The 16,191-nt window shown below is 38.7% G+C and overlaps 1 protein-coding gene across 4 annotated transcripts in view; it reads left to right on the top strand.

Moving 5' to 3' along the window:
* The window catches only part of CUNH11orf49 (chromosome unknown C11orf49 homolog), a 226,603-nt gene that overhangs the window by 31,616 nt on the left and 178,796 nt on the right, over window positions 1-16,191 (top strand). For all 4 annotated transcript variants that reach the window (XM_033206304.1, XM_033206308.1, XM_033206306.1 and 1 more), the window contains exon 2: window positions 10,233-10,335. In XM_033206304.1, the coding sequence (XP_033062195.1) occupies window positions 10,233-10,335 (103 nt within the window). The remainder of the gene's footprint in view (window positions 1-10,232; window positions 10,336-16,191) is intronic.

The raw sequence follows: 16,191 nt of genomic DNA, 5'->3' as shown, positions 1-16,191 counted from the left end.
AGAGCACAACAGAACCTTTGTTAGGCTTTCAGCAAAGCTGTTTATGAACGGTGGCTTACTGAGGACTGCTTCCTGTGCTGTGTGCTTCCATTTTGTCTAAAAAGAAAAAAAGAAAATAGTTCTTAGGAGTGAAAAGAATTTGGACTTTCTTTTATTCAAGTCCTGGATGTTGAAATGACAAGTATCCCCCAAATTTGTGAGGAACTGGTAATTGCATCGAATGCATTTTTTCACTTTACCTTGAACATAATGAGGCTCTTAGTAACAATAGAAGGAACAAATGCCTTCTCATTGGACTAGAGAGAAGGAACAGTAAAAAGACAACAGAAAGAGTGGTTGAGAACAGAACAAAAGTGGCTTCCAGTAAGAACCCTAATGTTGTAATAGAATGTGTTTTGGTATTTAGTGTTTCCCACCTGGGAGGCACAGTCCTAAAGTGGTTGAGTTGAATAAAGAACAGCATCACAGTTTATAAATAGTGGATACAGCTTGTATGTTCATTCAGTAAATATTTGAATGTCTACCATGTGGAAGACACTGAATGGTCCTGAGTGTTAAAGGAAATAAAATGTAAATGAGTATGGTGCCTATCTTGAAGGATCAGGACATCCAACAAAGAAGATAACATATGTATAACAGAAATAACTATATATCAAGGTAGAAAATGCCGCTGGAAATATTTAAAATAGTTGTTTAGGGAGTTCAGGAAAAGAAACGATCACTTCTGGCTGGGACAGAATCAGGGAAAGGTTCACGAAGAAGGTGGCATTTGAGTTGGGCCTGGCAGGAAAGGTAGGATTGAACATTGCAACATTTCTAAAATTGATGAGTCAAAAATTTTATTGGTCTAGTAAAACAGATCCAAAGTATGTTTTTATCGGGTACTTTGGTGGTGTTTTTATACCATTAAGTTAGATGATATGTTAAGTGTTAGTATGAGTTTTCTGTGTAAACTAAACTGGGGCCTCTCTGTCTAGCCTATTCTGTTCCAACCCTTTGCCCCATATGGTTTTTGTGCACTTTGGCCTAGGCCTTTTTGTATCTATAAATATCTACAATAGCATCCTTTACTTTCATAACAAAAATAGAAACTCAAAGGGATTATTGAGCATTATTACAGCTATATCCCATAAACAGTATGCGGAGATAGTTCTTAGTGGGGATTTGACATGTGAGACTCTTATTTGAAAAAGAATCTCCACCTTCGTGCAGAGCCACATCAACCACAAGAAAGAGGATAGGGAATTCTAAGCCCGTGAGTTTTCAGTTACTTTAAATTAGAACTTTTCTGTATCTTTTTGTCATTAGCAAAAATGAGATCCTGTTACTGTTAGTTCGGTTGTTGTGAAAGCCAACTAATTTTTATGTAATATTTTTAATGTAAAACACCAAGCAAATGATTAAGTTGTTGTATTAGTATCTTATTGCATTACTATCACTGATCTGTATATTCATAGTTAAATTACATATTACCAATTAATATTAATCTGTACATTTAATAATAATCGATAAATACATGGTTTGCCCCCAAAGGCTGTACTTTTTTTTTTTTTTTTTAAAGAGACAGGAGTCCTACTATGTTGGGCTTGAACTCCTGGGCTCAAGGGATCCTCCTGCCTCAGCCTCCTGAGTAACTGGGACCACAGGCATGCACCACCATGCCTGGCTGCAAGACTACAACTCGCGCTATAGCGCAATTACTTTTCACCTTGTAATTTTATTACTTCCCTGTTTGACAACATTATGAGTGGCATATGATTTACTACATGTTTAGCAATTTATGGGATTTTATTTTTTACCCATGATACTTTCTGGAAAATAGTTATGTGAATGTTTATGGCGTTGACTTGATAGCTATACTGCTGTATGAGTAATTATTTTTGCAAAGTTATTGCCATGACACATATTACTTGGGTTCTTCATATGTCCCTTAGATTGTAACTGTGGGAAACTTAAGTGCTACTTTAGATTTCTCTGGTGTTCAGGACGTACATTTTGTTATGGTCAGCTAGCTGAGTGCTTTAAGTTTGAACTTATATGAAAATCTCCTTAAAAAAAAAAAAAGAGGCTGGGTGCGGCGGCTCACGCCTGTAATCCCAGCACTTTGGGAGGCCAAGGCAGGCAGATCACCTGAGGTCAAGAGTTCGAGATCAGCCTGGCCAACATGGTGAAACCCTGTCTCTACTAAAAGTACAAAAATTAGCCTAGCATGGTGGCGGGCGCTGTAATCCCAGCTACTCAGGAGGCTGAGGCAGGAGAATCACTTGAATCCTGGAGGCAGAGGTTGCAGTGAACCAAGATCACGCCACTACACTCCAACCTGGGTGACAACAGCGAGACTCTGACTTAAAAAACAAACAAAAAAAGATTCTGTAGTTTCTGGCACTTGAAATCGTAGGACTCCAACCTACAAATGCTGTATTATTATGAGATTTAGGCTGGAAATACTGAGGCAGTAGGATTTAAGCACTTACCCTTAATTGACATCCCAAAACTATAAAAAACAAAACAAAACAACAAAAAAACAGTTTTAGGAAGGAGAAGGGAGGAGGGGAGGATTAATGGTTGACCAGAGACTGTTTTGAATGTCAAGGCACTCAGCTTTGCACAGCTATTAACCAGTACAATACCCCTTTTGGTTGAAGGAAATAGACTTCAGTTTTTCATCCTCTACTTAACATAAAGATCTTTAGTCACCTCTTGTTTTCTGGTTGTCACAGGTGATGTTAGCATATGTGTAATGCTTTGTTTGCCTCTGGCGTGTCTTTTAGTATTTGAGTTTGACTAGCCGTATAGCAGCACTTTAGTGGTTTGGATGCATAGATGCAATGTATTGCTTTTGTCTGTTGTATAATTAACAATTATAAAACAAAAGATCGTTCCTTAATTTGCAAATTTGTTCTCAGAAAGTTCCGTTTGATACATGTCATACTGCATGGCTCTTTAAAGGTGGCAGTATCTTGCAGTGCAGACTGGAATATAGGATAATAGGCTTATACACTTGGGAGTAGAGAAGGCCTTTTTGAATAGGACAGAAAGCACACCAAAAAAAGCCACAGATACATTATTTTGACTGTATCAATATTTAAAACTTCTGTAAAATGAAAGATGCCACAGACAAAAGAAAACCATGAAGTAGATATATGTATTTGTGACATGTATAGAATTATCTACAAGTCAAGAAGAAGAAAAAAAGACAACCAGAGAAGAAAATTGGCAAAGGATAAGAAATACAAATAAACCTGAAAATGTGCTTAACTTTATTTGTAATCAAGAAAAGTAAAATTAAAACAACAGAGAAAAGCTATTTTCTAACTATTAAATTGGCAAAATTATAAAGCATTAGGCCAAGGATAGTGAAAATAGATACTCATATGACTGGTAGCGTGCAAATTGGAATAACTAATTTGTAAAAGCAATTGTCTATCTCTGGTAAACATGAAGATATCCTGTGTATCCTATGAAATGCCAATTCCATCTTGAGGTATTTACCTTAGAAAAACTCTTGTACATATGTACAGGGAAACACGTACAAGAGTGTTCAACCCAGCCCAGTTTATTATAGTGAAAACATGGAAACAACCTAAATGTTTATCAATAGGGAAATATTTACCATTGGGAACTATCAAAAGGGTAAGTAGGTTCCATTTTGTTTTATAAAAGATCTCCAGACATTGTTGAATAATAATAAAAAAAAAACAAGATACAGAAAAGTATATATCATACACTTAAAAACAACTTAAAGCATGAAAACAAAACAAGCTTACAAGCCATATTTCTTTATTTTTGAAAATATGCACCCCAAACTGGTAATAGTTGTTATCTGTGGGAACTGGGATTAGTCTTTAGCTTTGTCTGTATTGTTTAAACCTTTAAAAATTATTATGTTTAACTAGAAATAAACATTTTTTAAAATTTAAAGATCATACCAATACTTTGATTTACCAATTTAAGCTTCTTAATACTATAAAGTATTAACAGTGAAGAGTCAGCAATTTCTAGATAATACAACATAAGATGGGGCACATTGTAGGTTTTTGGATTTTTCTTGTTTTGCTTTCATTTTTGGTTTTAAGAGGTAGTGGGGTGAATGGAAGAATATGGGCTTTGGAGCCAAATCTAAGTTTGAATCCAAGCTCTGCCATTTATTTAGACTTTGGGCAGGTTTCTTAACCTCTCTAAGTTTAAAAAAAATGCTGTTACCTACTTCGTTGGGTTGTGTAAGAATTACATGTGCTAGTTTTCCTCATTTCCCCCCTTCCCTTTGGTTAAGGGAAATTGGTCTAGTGTGGTCTAAGATCAAAGATGGTCTCGTATGGATGACAAAATGTTTCACAAGAACACACAATATCCTTGGACCAGGATATACCAGTAAAGATGGAGGATGTAAATAATTAATTTTAGAGGTCTGTTAACTTTTTAAACCATTAAGCTATCTATCTGTACCTCACAAGATCAAATACTAGATTATATTAGTGATTTATAAATGATATTGAACTTGAAACTTCTAAGTAGTTTACATGACAGGTTGTTGATTAACAGGTCTACTTTTTTTTATCTTAGAGAGCATTTTAATTTAGTTCAGCAAACATTTATTTGTGCCATCCAGGATCTCAATCTCCAGAGGCCTCATAGACCAAAATATGTCTCAAAAGGAAGGGAGGAAAACTCTATGTATTTATCAATTTATTTATCAAACTCTGGCAAGGGAGGAAAAAGTTGAGTATATGTATATACTCTGCTTTTCATTTGTACTGCTATTGCCTATGTGTGTATCTGTTAATACCATATATAGCAATTCATGTGAAGATTTTTTTCCAGTGAGACTTACTTGTTCTAGTATTGGGACTCTGTATTAAATAATATTTTTTAAAAAGAGTGCTCTAACTAATGTTAAGGTGGAAATTCTAGACCCCTCAAGCAAAAATTTCCAAATAGGACCCCTTATCATTTAATTGTGAAATAAACAACTAACACTTTGATGGTATTTATGCTTGGGAAGAGAGTAAAAAGAAATAGTTTTGGATTTTCCCCATATAAATTAGGGCCTGCCGAGTAATTAGCAGTTAATAAATGAATGCTTCCTACAAGTTTAAAGGCCATACCTGAAATGGGTATATGATGATGTATATTTTTATTTTTATTTATTTATTTATTTATTTTTTGAGACGGAGTCTCGCTCTGTCGCCCAGGCTGGAGTGCAGTGGCCGGATCTCAGCTCACTGCAAGCTCCGCCTCCCGGGTTCACGCCATTCTCCTGCCTCAGCCTCCTGAGTAGCTGGGACTACAGGCACCTGCCACCTCGCCCGGCTAGTTTTTTGTATTTTTTAGTAGAGACGGGGTTTCGCCATGTTAGCCAGGATGGTCTCGATCTCGTGACCTCGTGATCCACCAGTCTCGGCCTCCCAAAGTGCTGGGATTACAGGCTTGAGCCACCGTGCCCGGCCGATGATGTATATTTTTATAGTTGTAGGTTTTATATATCCCAAGAATCTTTGAAGATAATCTAAACATCTTGGTTTGAAGAGCAGAACTTTCAATAAGGAGGTAAAGGGCTAATATTGTTTGAGCACTTACTATCTGCCAAGCACTATTCTAAGATGATTACACAGATTATTTTATTTAATCCTCACCACAGTCTTCTGTGGCAGGTACTAGTATTGCCCAATTTTATAGAAAAGGGCAGAGAGATAAAGTAATTATTATATAAAGTCACACAGTCAGTAAATGACAGAGCTAGAAATCAAATCCAGATTCAGTTGGTCAAGAGCCCATGTTCTTAACCATTGCAGTAAAAATTATTATGCTGTTTTAATCTATAGAGTCAGCATATAGCAACATTAATATAATCATTGACATGTTACCTTTTGCATATATTAAATGTTTTCTAAAGAAATAGTTTATTATCAGACATATTCTTAGAATCATACCCATTTTATAGCAGGATTGACAGTGTTGTAAAGAGATTATGTGATCACCATGGGGTGAGTCAACAGAACCAAGAAGTTTCTGATACACAGTTGCCTTCACTTGCTAGGTTCGAGTAAGGATCATATAGTGTTTACTTACATTTGCCTTAGATTTTTCAGTATAGCATGATGAAATTCTAAATGCTTATTTCAGACAGTGATACTCTCTGAGCAAGACATGGACGGTTGGGCATTAGAGTGAATTTTAGGACACTAGATCATAGGTACATGTTCGAAAACTTAATCCTCATCTTGTTATGGAACTCATGGCAAAGCCAAAGAGGAAAAGCCTGTCTTAAATGCTTTTCCTTTTCCAAGAGGGCAGCTAAGGTGCCCAGATATCTTTGCCCTCCAGGGATGCAGGTGTGCTGTTTTTATTCTTTAATCATTCACGTAAATTAAAGCCTATTCCTTTGCATTAAAAAAAAATGTAAAATGACACTCTCCATGTTTTATTGCCAGGAAAGAGCTTTGAACTTCTGTCTCATTGAAGTTTGATAAACTAAGGATTTTCCAGTGTTGGGTGGTACCCTTAACCACAGAGGGAACATTAGACTGATAAGAGCTGCAGGTGAAGGAAACCATCAGGGCACAGCAATTAGGGAGAGCTTTGCATTTGGCTGTTGGCTCGTGTAAAACTCTCGCCAGAGAGGAACTTTTCTTCTTAGCTTCTTCCCTTCACCCACACATAAAAAGAACACCAGGGCTTTCTCTTTCTACTTTGTGAACTAGGAATAGATGGGATGGTTCCTTTCAAGAAATTCTGAAATTTAGGGACAAGTTCTAACTTCACACAATGCTGATTGGTATGAAGGTGGGGGGACAGGACAGACAGACATATGCACACATATAAATTCACATGGACCCAAATGGACCGTATCTCTCAGGTGATTTTACTATTAACATACATTCCTGCCTTTGTGCACTGTGTAAAATAAAGATAATTTTTAAAGTGTTAATGGTGAGGCAGTGTGTTAAGAGAATGAGTTTTTGGTATCAGGTAAACCTTGGTTCAAATCTTGGCTTCTCTTCCCATTAGCTGTGTAAATTATTTTAATTTTATAAGTTTCAGTTCTTCCACTTGTAAAAATAGAAGTCTAAGAATAACTATTATAGTATTGTATTTGGAACAAATAGAATAAAGCATGTGAAACAATTAGTACAATACTGTATCTGTCACATTGTTGTTTAATAAATTGTACAAGTACTCAAAAATGGTAGCTGTTATTATTTGTAATATGAAACTAAATGTCTGATTGGCAGATAAATGTTAAACATGCATGGTCCAATATATTTCTTTCTTTTCTTTTTTATATTTTTGGTATAAAGTCTATTTTCCAGAAAATTCCTCCCTTTTTTTTTTTTTTCTTCTAGAAGGACAAAAGTACTTTGATTTTTACTGCTCTGAAAATATTTCTCTTGTAAAGGGCTTTCACATTAACTTTGAGTCCCTGGAGCTAGGGAGGAGGAGAAGCAGGATTTGCTTCTAAGTACAGCTCTTTCATTTCTACCATCAAAAAGAAAAAAAAAAATCCTGTACTAGCCTTAGGTAGAGCTAAGTCATAAAAGGCCATATAGCCCAAGGAAGGAATCTTTTTGTAAGATCAGGATAAAGCCATAGAAGAAAGGAAGGAGAACACAGAGGTGAAAATGCAGCTGATTTTAATGTTTCCCTGGCCATTTTTCCCTCCCAATTTAATATACACCTAATTATAATTATTATATTTTGAAAACAGTGTCATAAATTGGCAGGTATTATCTTACAGCTTCACTCTCAGTTTTGGCCATTTCTTAAAGAAACAGTTTTCTAGTTGGATGAACTGTTGAGTTGAGGAACTGATTTTGTTTTTACTCCTTTTTGGGTGGGGTTGGGGGTGGGCAGTCAGGGTTTGCAGTGACTGATAGTTGTTAGTTTGGGGAAGCACTCATTTAGATAGAACGAGTCACAGAATGTACACAGGCCATCCATCTGGACTTCAGGCTGCTGGAAACGTGGTGAAACCTTAGTCACTGTGATCATTATGGTCAAGTGAAGACTCTTGAGCTCAGGTTGGCAGATAAACTTACTTGTTTTATGAGCTTCACTAGACTACTAGGACTTCAGAAAGTTTTTTGAAACACCAGTATTTATAAATTTTAGGTAATTCCTTCATATTTTCCTGAGGAATGAAACTGTGAAAGAAGTAAATGTCTGCTTTGGCAGCAACTTCATGGAATTACTTTTTGGAAGGATATTCGTCACTTAGGGTTTTTTGTTCTCACTGCTCCAGATGAAAGTATTTTTCTGAATTTTTTATGGTAAACGGGGACACTGAATTGGAAGCTTCTGTGTAAAGTTTGTCAGGATACCACTGTCATACCTAAGGACAAAATTCAGAGAAGGGGAAGAAGTATTTGAGTATCTGACATCTAAGAAGTTCTGGCCTATGTTGTTTACTGAAGTAAACTCCCAATAACGCCATTTGAGATAGGCTTTTAAGGAAACATTATCAGTCACGTACTATGCACCAAGCACATAGTGGTGTTTTACCTGTATTATCTTACTTATTTCTCATAACCCTATAATGTAAGTACCATTATTACCCCCATTTTACCATGAAGAATAGGCTTGAAGAGTAATTTGTTTATGGTCACGTAGCTAGGAAGCGGCAGAGCTCAGAATGGAGCTCTCAACTCTCTATAGTCCAAAGCCGAAGTTCTTAACCAGTGATTCTTAAACTTAAGGTACATAGGCCGGGTGCGGTGGCTCAAGCCTGTAATCCCAGCACTTTGGGAGGCTGAGACGGGCGGATCACGAGGTCAGGAGATCGAGACCATCCTGGCTAACACGGTGAAACCCCGTCTCTACTAAAAAATACAAAAAAAAAAAATCTAGCCGGGAGAGGTGGCGGGCGCCTGTAGTCCCAGCTACTCCGGAGGCTGAGGCAGGAGAATGGCGGGAACCCGGGAGGCAGAGCTTGCAGTGAGCTGAGATCCGGTCACTGCACTCCAGCCCCGGCGACACAGCAAGATTCCGTCTCAAAAAAAAAAAAAAAAAAAAACTTAAGGTACATAAGAAGCACCAGGGGTACTTGTTAAAAATTATTGGGCTCTAGTAAGAAATTTAAGGTCACTAAATCTGGGACAGTGCCAGACTATAAAGCTGCATTTTAAACAGGGCATCCCCGGGGATTCAGATCAAGAAATTGATTGACCATATTTTGAGAAACATAGTTAAATTATATTGCTTTCCATGCTTGATAAAGAAGAAAACAGGTGCAGGCTAAGTAACTATCCAAGATTAAGCTACCAAGACAGAGCCATGATTCAAACTCAGGTCTGTCTCACTCTAATACTCATAGTTTTTATTATACGCCCATGATTAACTCACACACTTTCAAGTCACAACAAATGCAGAAAACATGATATCTAATAAACCGAGCCAGACAGATTTCATGGTCTTGTTATTTACCAAAGTTAATAACTTGCATACACACCAGTATTAAAATTTTCATGGTCCTTAAACTTTTTTTTTTTTTTTAATTAACTGAGTTTTCTTTTTTTTCTTTTTTGAGATGAAGTCTGACTCTGTCGCCCAGGCTGGAGTGCAATGGCATGATCTCGGCTCACTGCAACCTCCACCTCCCAGGTTCAAGCGATTCCCCTCCCACAGCTTCCTGAGTAGCTGGGATTACAGGCATATGCCACTGTGTCTGGCTAATTTTTGTATTAGTAGAGACAGGTTTTCACCATGTTGCCAAGCTGGTCTGGAACTCCTGACCTCAAGTGATCTGCCTGCCTCAGCCTCCCAAAGTGCTGGGATTACAGGCGTGAGCCACTGTGCCTGGCCAGAGTTTTCTTTACAATCATACCATCCATGCTTCAAGCATGGAATTACAAACTCCCTGGGATAAGTTTCTGATGCAGAAGTGGAAAAGAATAGGAGGTAGAAAGAAAAGAACTTCCAGGTGTATCTGCTGAATGGTGCTAAATCTCCTCTTCAACCCACCCTTGTCATTGAAATGAAGAATAAAGGGTTGATGCTAATACTAACAGCCAGTCAAATGGCAATAGGTCATGTTCACATCATCTCCCAATCTATCCTTTGAGACTATAGCTCAGTTAGGGTCAGCAAGTTTGCTTTGCCTATTCCAGTCCACTGATGAAGTGTCATCAGACAGAGCCAACACCTGGATTGCCTTACACATAACCTACTAGGATTGGGATCATTCTTTTTTTAGTCTTTCTCTCATTTTCTCTTTCTCTCTTGCTATTTGATTACAGCTCAGCGACATGTCCTCACCTACATGGAGGATGCAGTGTGCCAGCTGCTAGAGAACAGAGAAGATATTAGCCAATATGGAATTGCCAGGTTCTTCACTGAATAGTAAGTACATGAATGTCGTACTAATACAGTGAATCCAGAGGAGGCGCTTGGAAGCAGGCAGGACACTTGAGGAACAGAGTGGGACAATGCTGATTATGTAGTGGCAGTGAATGTTTAGTTTTGGTAGGTTGGTTGTGGGCCGCCCAAACATGTTTTGGATCATGCCTTTGGTGAGCTAGTTTTGTCCAGTGATGTCTCATGAATGGTTTTGATTACAGTAGCTTAACAACCGCTTGTTTGATCTATTAGATCTGTTTCTTTAGGTTCCTCTTTTAACTTTCTCCTTTATTTAAAATATTCACTTTGATTTCCTTTAGCTGGTGTTCATCTGGCCTGTTTTTTTCATGGCTGGCTTTTCTTATGGAATTGTTTAGGCTAATGCTCCTTGCAGTTTTCTTTCTACAGGATGCTGTGCCAATCACTTAATGATTTAAGAGTATTTCTAATCAGCAAAATGAAGAGACAACCCACAGAATGGGAGAAAATATTTGCAAACTACCCATCTGACAAGGGATTAATAACCAGAATATATAAGGAGCTCAAACATCCCTATAGGAAAACATCCAATAATCCCATCAAAAAACGGACAAAAGATGTGCATAGACATTTCTCAAAACAAGACATACAAATGGCAAACAGGCATAAGCAAAGGTGCTCAACATCACTGATCATCAGAGAAACGAAAATCAAAACTACAATGAGATAACATCTCACCCCGGTTATAATGGCTTATATCCTAAAGACAGGCAATAACAAATGCTGGCGAGGATGTGGAGAAAGGGAACACTTCTACACTGTTGATGGGGATGTAAATTAGTATAACCACTATGGAGAACAGTTTGGAGTTTCCTCAAAAAACTAGGAATAGGGCTGCCATATGATCCAGCAGTTCTGTTGCTGGGTATATAACTAAAAGAAAGGAAATTAGTATATCGAATAAATATCAGTACTCCTATGTTTGTTGCAGCACTGTTTAGAGTACTAAGATTTGGAAGCAATCTAAGTGTCCATTAACAGATGAATGGGTAAAGAAAATGTGGTACATACACACAATGGAGTATTATTCGGCCCTAAAAGAGAATGAGATCCTGTCATTTGCAACAACATGAATAGAACTGAAGATCATTATGTTAAGTGAAATAAACCAGACACAGAAAGACAAACATTGGATATTCTCACTTATTTGTGGGATCTAAAAATCAAAACAATTAAACTCATGGACAAAGAGAATAGAAGGATGGTTACCAGAGGTTGGGAAGGGTAGCGGGGGGCTGGGGGAAGAGGTGGGGACGGTTGATGGGTACAAAAAAAAAATAGAAAGAATGGATAAGACATGCTATTTGATAGCACAACAGGGTGACTAGAGTCAGTGATAACTTAGTTGTTCATTTTAAAATAACTCAAAGAGTTGGCCAGGTGCGGTGGCTCACGCCTGTAATCCCAGCACTTTGGGAGGTCGAGGCGGGTGGATCATGAGGTCAGGAGATCGAGACCATCCTGGCTAACACAGTGAAATCTTGTCTCTACTAAAAATACAAAAAATTAGCTGGGTGTGACGGTGGACGCCTGTAGTCCCAGCTACTCGGGAGGCTCAGGCAGGAGAATGGCGCGAACCCGGGAGGTGGAGCTTGCAGTGAGCTGAGACCACGCCACTGCACTCCAGCCTGGGTGACAGAGCAAGACTCCGTCTCAAAAAAAAAAAAAAAAAAAAAAGTATATTTAGATTGTTTGTAACACAAAGGATAAATGCTTGATGGGGTGGATACTCTATTCTCCATGATGTGACTATTTAACGTTGCATGTCTGTATCAAAACATCTCATGTGCCCCCAAAATATATACACCTACTATGTACCCATGAAAATTAGAACTTAAAAATTTTTTTAAAGAAATATTTCTAGAGGGAGGATATCTTTCATAGATTATATATTTGAAAGGTCATACTTAGGCCGGGCGAGGTGGCTCACGCCTGTAACCCCAATGCTTTGGGAGGCTGAGGAGGGCAGATCATGAGGTCAGGAGTAGGAGACCAGCCTGACCAACATGGTGAAACCCCATCTGTACTAAAAATACAAAAATCAGCTGGGCGGCCGGGCGTGGTGGCTCAAGCCTGTAATCCCAGCACTTTGGGAGGCCGAGACGGGTGGATCACGAGGTCAGGAGATCGAGACCATCCTGGCTAACATGGTGAAACCCCGTCTCTACTAAAAAAATATATATATATAAAAAATTAGCCGGGCGAGGTGGCGGGCGCCTGTAGTCCCAGCTACTCGGGAGGCTGAGGCAGGAGAATGGCGTGAACCCGGGAGGCGGAGCTTGCAGTGAGCTGAGATCCGGCCACAGCACTCCAGCCTGGGCGACAGAGCGAGACTCCGTCTCAAAAAAAAAAAAAAAAAATCAGCTGGGCATGGTGGCACGCACCTGTAATCCCAGCTACTCGGGAGGCTGAGGCAGGAGAATCGCTTGAACCCGGTAGGCAGAGGTAGCAGTGAGCCGAGATGGTGCCACTGTACTCCAGCCTGGCCCAGAGAGAGACTCTATCTCAAAAAAAAAAAAAAAAAAGGTCATACTTCTTTGTAAAGTATGCTTAGAATGTATAAAAGTCAAAATGATTACTACCTTTTTATTTTTTTGAGATAGAATTTTACTCTGTTGTTCAGGCTGGAGTGCAGTGGCATCATCATGGCTCATTGTATCCTTGAACTCCTGGGCTCAAGGAATCCTTCTGCCTCAGCCTCCCTAGTAGCCGGGCCTACAGGTATGTGCTGTCATGCCCAGCTAATTTTAAAATTTTTCTTTTGTAGAGACAGTGTTTCAGTATGTTGACCAGGCTGGTTTTGAACTCCAGGCCTCAAGTAATCCTCTTGCCTTGGCCTCTTGAAGTGTTGGGATTGTAGCCATGAGCCACCATGCCCAACTGATTACCACTTTTTGAATATCACAGAACTGTTTTTAGGCTGAATGAGATAAACACTTTAAAAATACATTAATCTTCTTTTTCTTCCAACTTTTATTTTAGATATAGGGAATACATGTGCAGGTTTGTTACATGGGTACATTGCACCCAGGTAGTGAGCATAATACCCAATAGGTAGTTTTTGACCCATTACCCCCCTCCTTCTTTCCCTCTAGCAGTCCACAGTGTCTGTTGCTCCCATGTTCATGTCCATGAATGCTCAATGTTTAGCTCCCACTTATAAGTGAGAACATGTGGTATTTGGTTTTCTGTTCCTACATTAATTCACTTAGGATTATGGCCTCTAGCTCCATCCATGTTGCTGCAAAGGACATGATTTCATTCTTTTTTTTATGTCTGCATAGTACTCCATGGTATATATGTACCATATTTTCTTTATCCAATTAACCTTGATGGGCAGCTAGGTTGACTCCATGTCTTTGCTATTGTGAATAGTGCAGCGATGAATGTACGAGTGCATGGGGAGAATGATGTATTTTCCTTTGGCATACCCACTAATGATTGGGATTGCCGAGTCAAATGGTAGCTCTGTTTTAAGTTATTTGAGAAATCTCCAAACTGATTTCCACAGTAGCTGAACTAATTTACATTCCCACCAACAGTGTGTAAGCATCCTCTTTTCTTAGCAGCCTTGCCAGCATCTGCGTTTGTTTGTTTTTTTTTCCTGACTTTTTAATAATAGTCATTCTGACTGGCATGAGATGGGATCTCATTGTGGTTTTGATTTGCATTTCTCTGATGCTCAGTGATAATGTCTCTGATGATGAGTGATAATGAGCATTTTTTCATATGTTTCCTGGCCACTTACATATCTTCTTTTGAGAAGGTGTCTGTTCATGTCCGTTGACCATTTTAAAATGGGGTTATTTGATTTTTGCTTCTTGATTTAAGTCCCTTACAGATTCTGGATATTAGACCTTTGTTGGATGCATAATTTGTGAATATTTTTTCCCATTCTGTAGGTTGTCTATTGATAGTTACTTTTGCTGTGCAGAAGCTTTTTAGTTTAATTAGGTCCCACTTGTCAATTTTTGTTTTTGTTGCAATTGCTTTTGGGGACTTTGCCAAGAATTATTTGCCAAGGCTGATGTTGAGAAGGATATTTCCTAGGTTTTCTTCTAGGATTTTTATAGTTTGAGGTCTTACATTTAAATCTTTAATCTATCTTGAGTTAATTTTTGTATATAGTGAAAGGTAAGGGTCCAGTGTCATTCCTCTGCATATGGCTCGCCAGTTATCCCAGCACCATTTATTAAACAGGGAGTCCTTTCCCCATTGCTTGTTTTTGTCAGCATTGTCAAAGATAAGATTGTTTTAAGTGTGTGCTTTATTTTTGAGTATTCTATTCTTTCCATTGGTCTACGTGTCTGTTTTCGTACAGTACCATGCAAAACACAATCTTCATGAAAGGATGTGCTAGAGAAATACAAAGCATTATTTTTATTACCAATATGCCATCACATATTTATATAATCATTTCGATTCTCTTTCCTTTTCTTCTGGTTTATTGGGAACATTCTAAGAAAGGAAGAATAATCCTTATAGGCTTCCATTTAAGTGAATCTTGAACTCAAGTTCATCTTCCTTGAACATAGATTTTTTTTTTTCCTTTCTGTTCTCCAGAGGCTCCTTGGAGATCAGACAGCTATTCAAATGGCCTCAACTTGGGTTGCTGTTAGGGGAATACTTGAGATTCCCTAGCTCTTTTGCTGAACTCTGAAGTTCTTATCAATGAAATCTAGATTTTTTGTGGATTGGCATTTTAGGTTCCTTGGAAAAAGAAGCTTTCTGGGAGTAAAGTTGTTCCTTTCACCCAGTCTTCTAAAGGAGGATGAAGTAGAGAAAGGAATTTTACTTGTTCTCGTGATGCGGGCTGGAGCAAATGAGGTGGGCAGGGAATAAAGACTGAGATTGAATAGCCTTGCTTGCTTTTATAGAACTGACAAGCGAACTGACAAGCCTACAGGTCAAGTTTCTAGGCCATTTAATCTGTACCAGCACTCTTGAGGCTCCTTGCCAAGTGAAATATGACTCTTCTGGGGGTAATGCTTCTTCCTGGCTTTTTTCATTTTACTCCCCTCCTCATCTCTGTTATCAGTTTTTTCCCTATTACACTGGTTCCTTGAAGGTAGGCTTTTTTTTTTTTTTTTTTTTGAGGCAGAGTCTCCCTCTGTTGCCCAGGCTAGAGTGCGGTGGTGTAGTCTTGGCTCACTGCAACCTCTATCTCGCAGGTTCAAGAGATTCTCCCGCCTCAGCCTCCTGTGTAACTGGGATTACAGGCGCCTGCCACCATATCCAGCTAATTTTTGTATTTTTAGTAGAGATGGGGTTTCACCATGTTAGCCAGGCTGGTCTCGAACTCCTGGACTCAAGTGATCTGCCCGCCTTGGCATCCCAAAGTGTTGGGATTGTAGGCGTGAGCCATTTGCATCCGGCCTCATTTAGTCTTCATCTTTGCATTTCTGGTACTTGGCATGATGCTTCGCATATAATAGATGGTAGGTAAATATTTATTGAATCTACAGCAGTGTCTATATTTTAAGTTATTGAATACTTTCTACTCTTCTAGATTTTGTTATAATAAGGACTGTTTTCTTGTTTTTTCCTCCCTTTCTTATTTTTGGTAAAGCTCTATTTTCTGCCATTTTAGAAGCTGTATACCGTGCACCTAGCACTCCAAAAGTGAATTCCACTTTTCTGTGTAGCCAGTTCTGAGCTGTAGTGAACCAACAGTAAGGCTGACTGTAGGCAGCTTTTATCTACCAATACACTGTTGAAAAAAAATCATTAGCCAGTGGTGGTGGCACATGCCTGTAATCCTAGCTACTCAGGAGGCTGAGGCAGGAGAATCTCTTGAACCTGGGAGGCAGAGGTTGCAGT

Source organism: Trachypithecus francoisi, unplaced genomic scaffold, assembly GCF_009764315.1.
Source record: "Trachypithecus francoisi isolate TF-2019V2 unplaced genomic scaffold, Tfra_2.0 Lachesis_group8, whole genome shotgun sequence".
Classification (NCBI taxonomy): domain Eukaryota; kingdom Metazoa; phylum Chordata; class Mammalia; order Primates; family Cercopithecidae; genus Trachypithecus; species Trachypithecus francoisi.
This window is presented reverse-complemented; position numbering and strand designations above follow the sequence as displayed.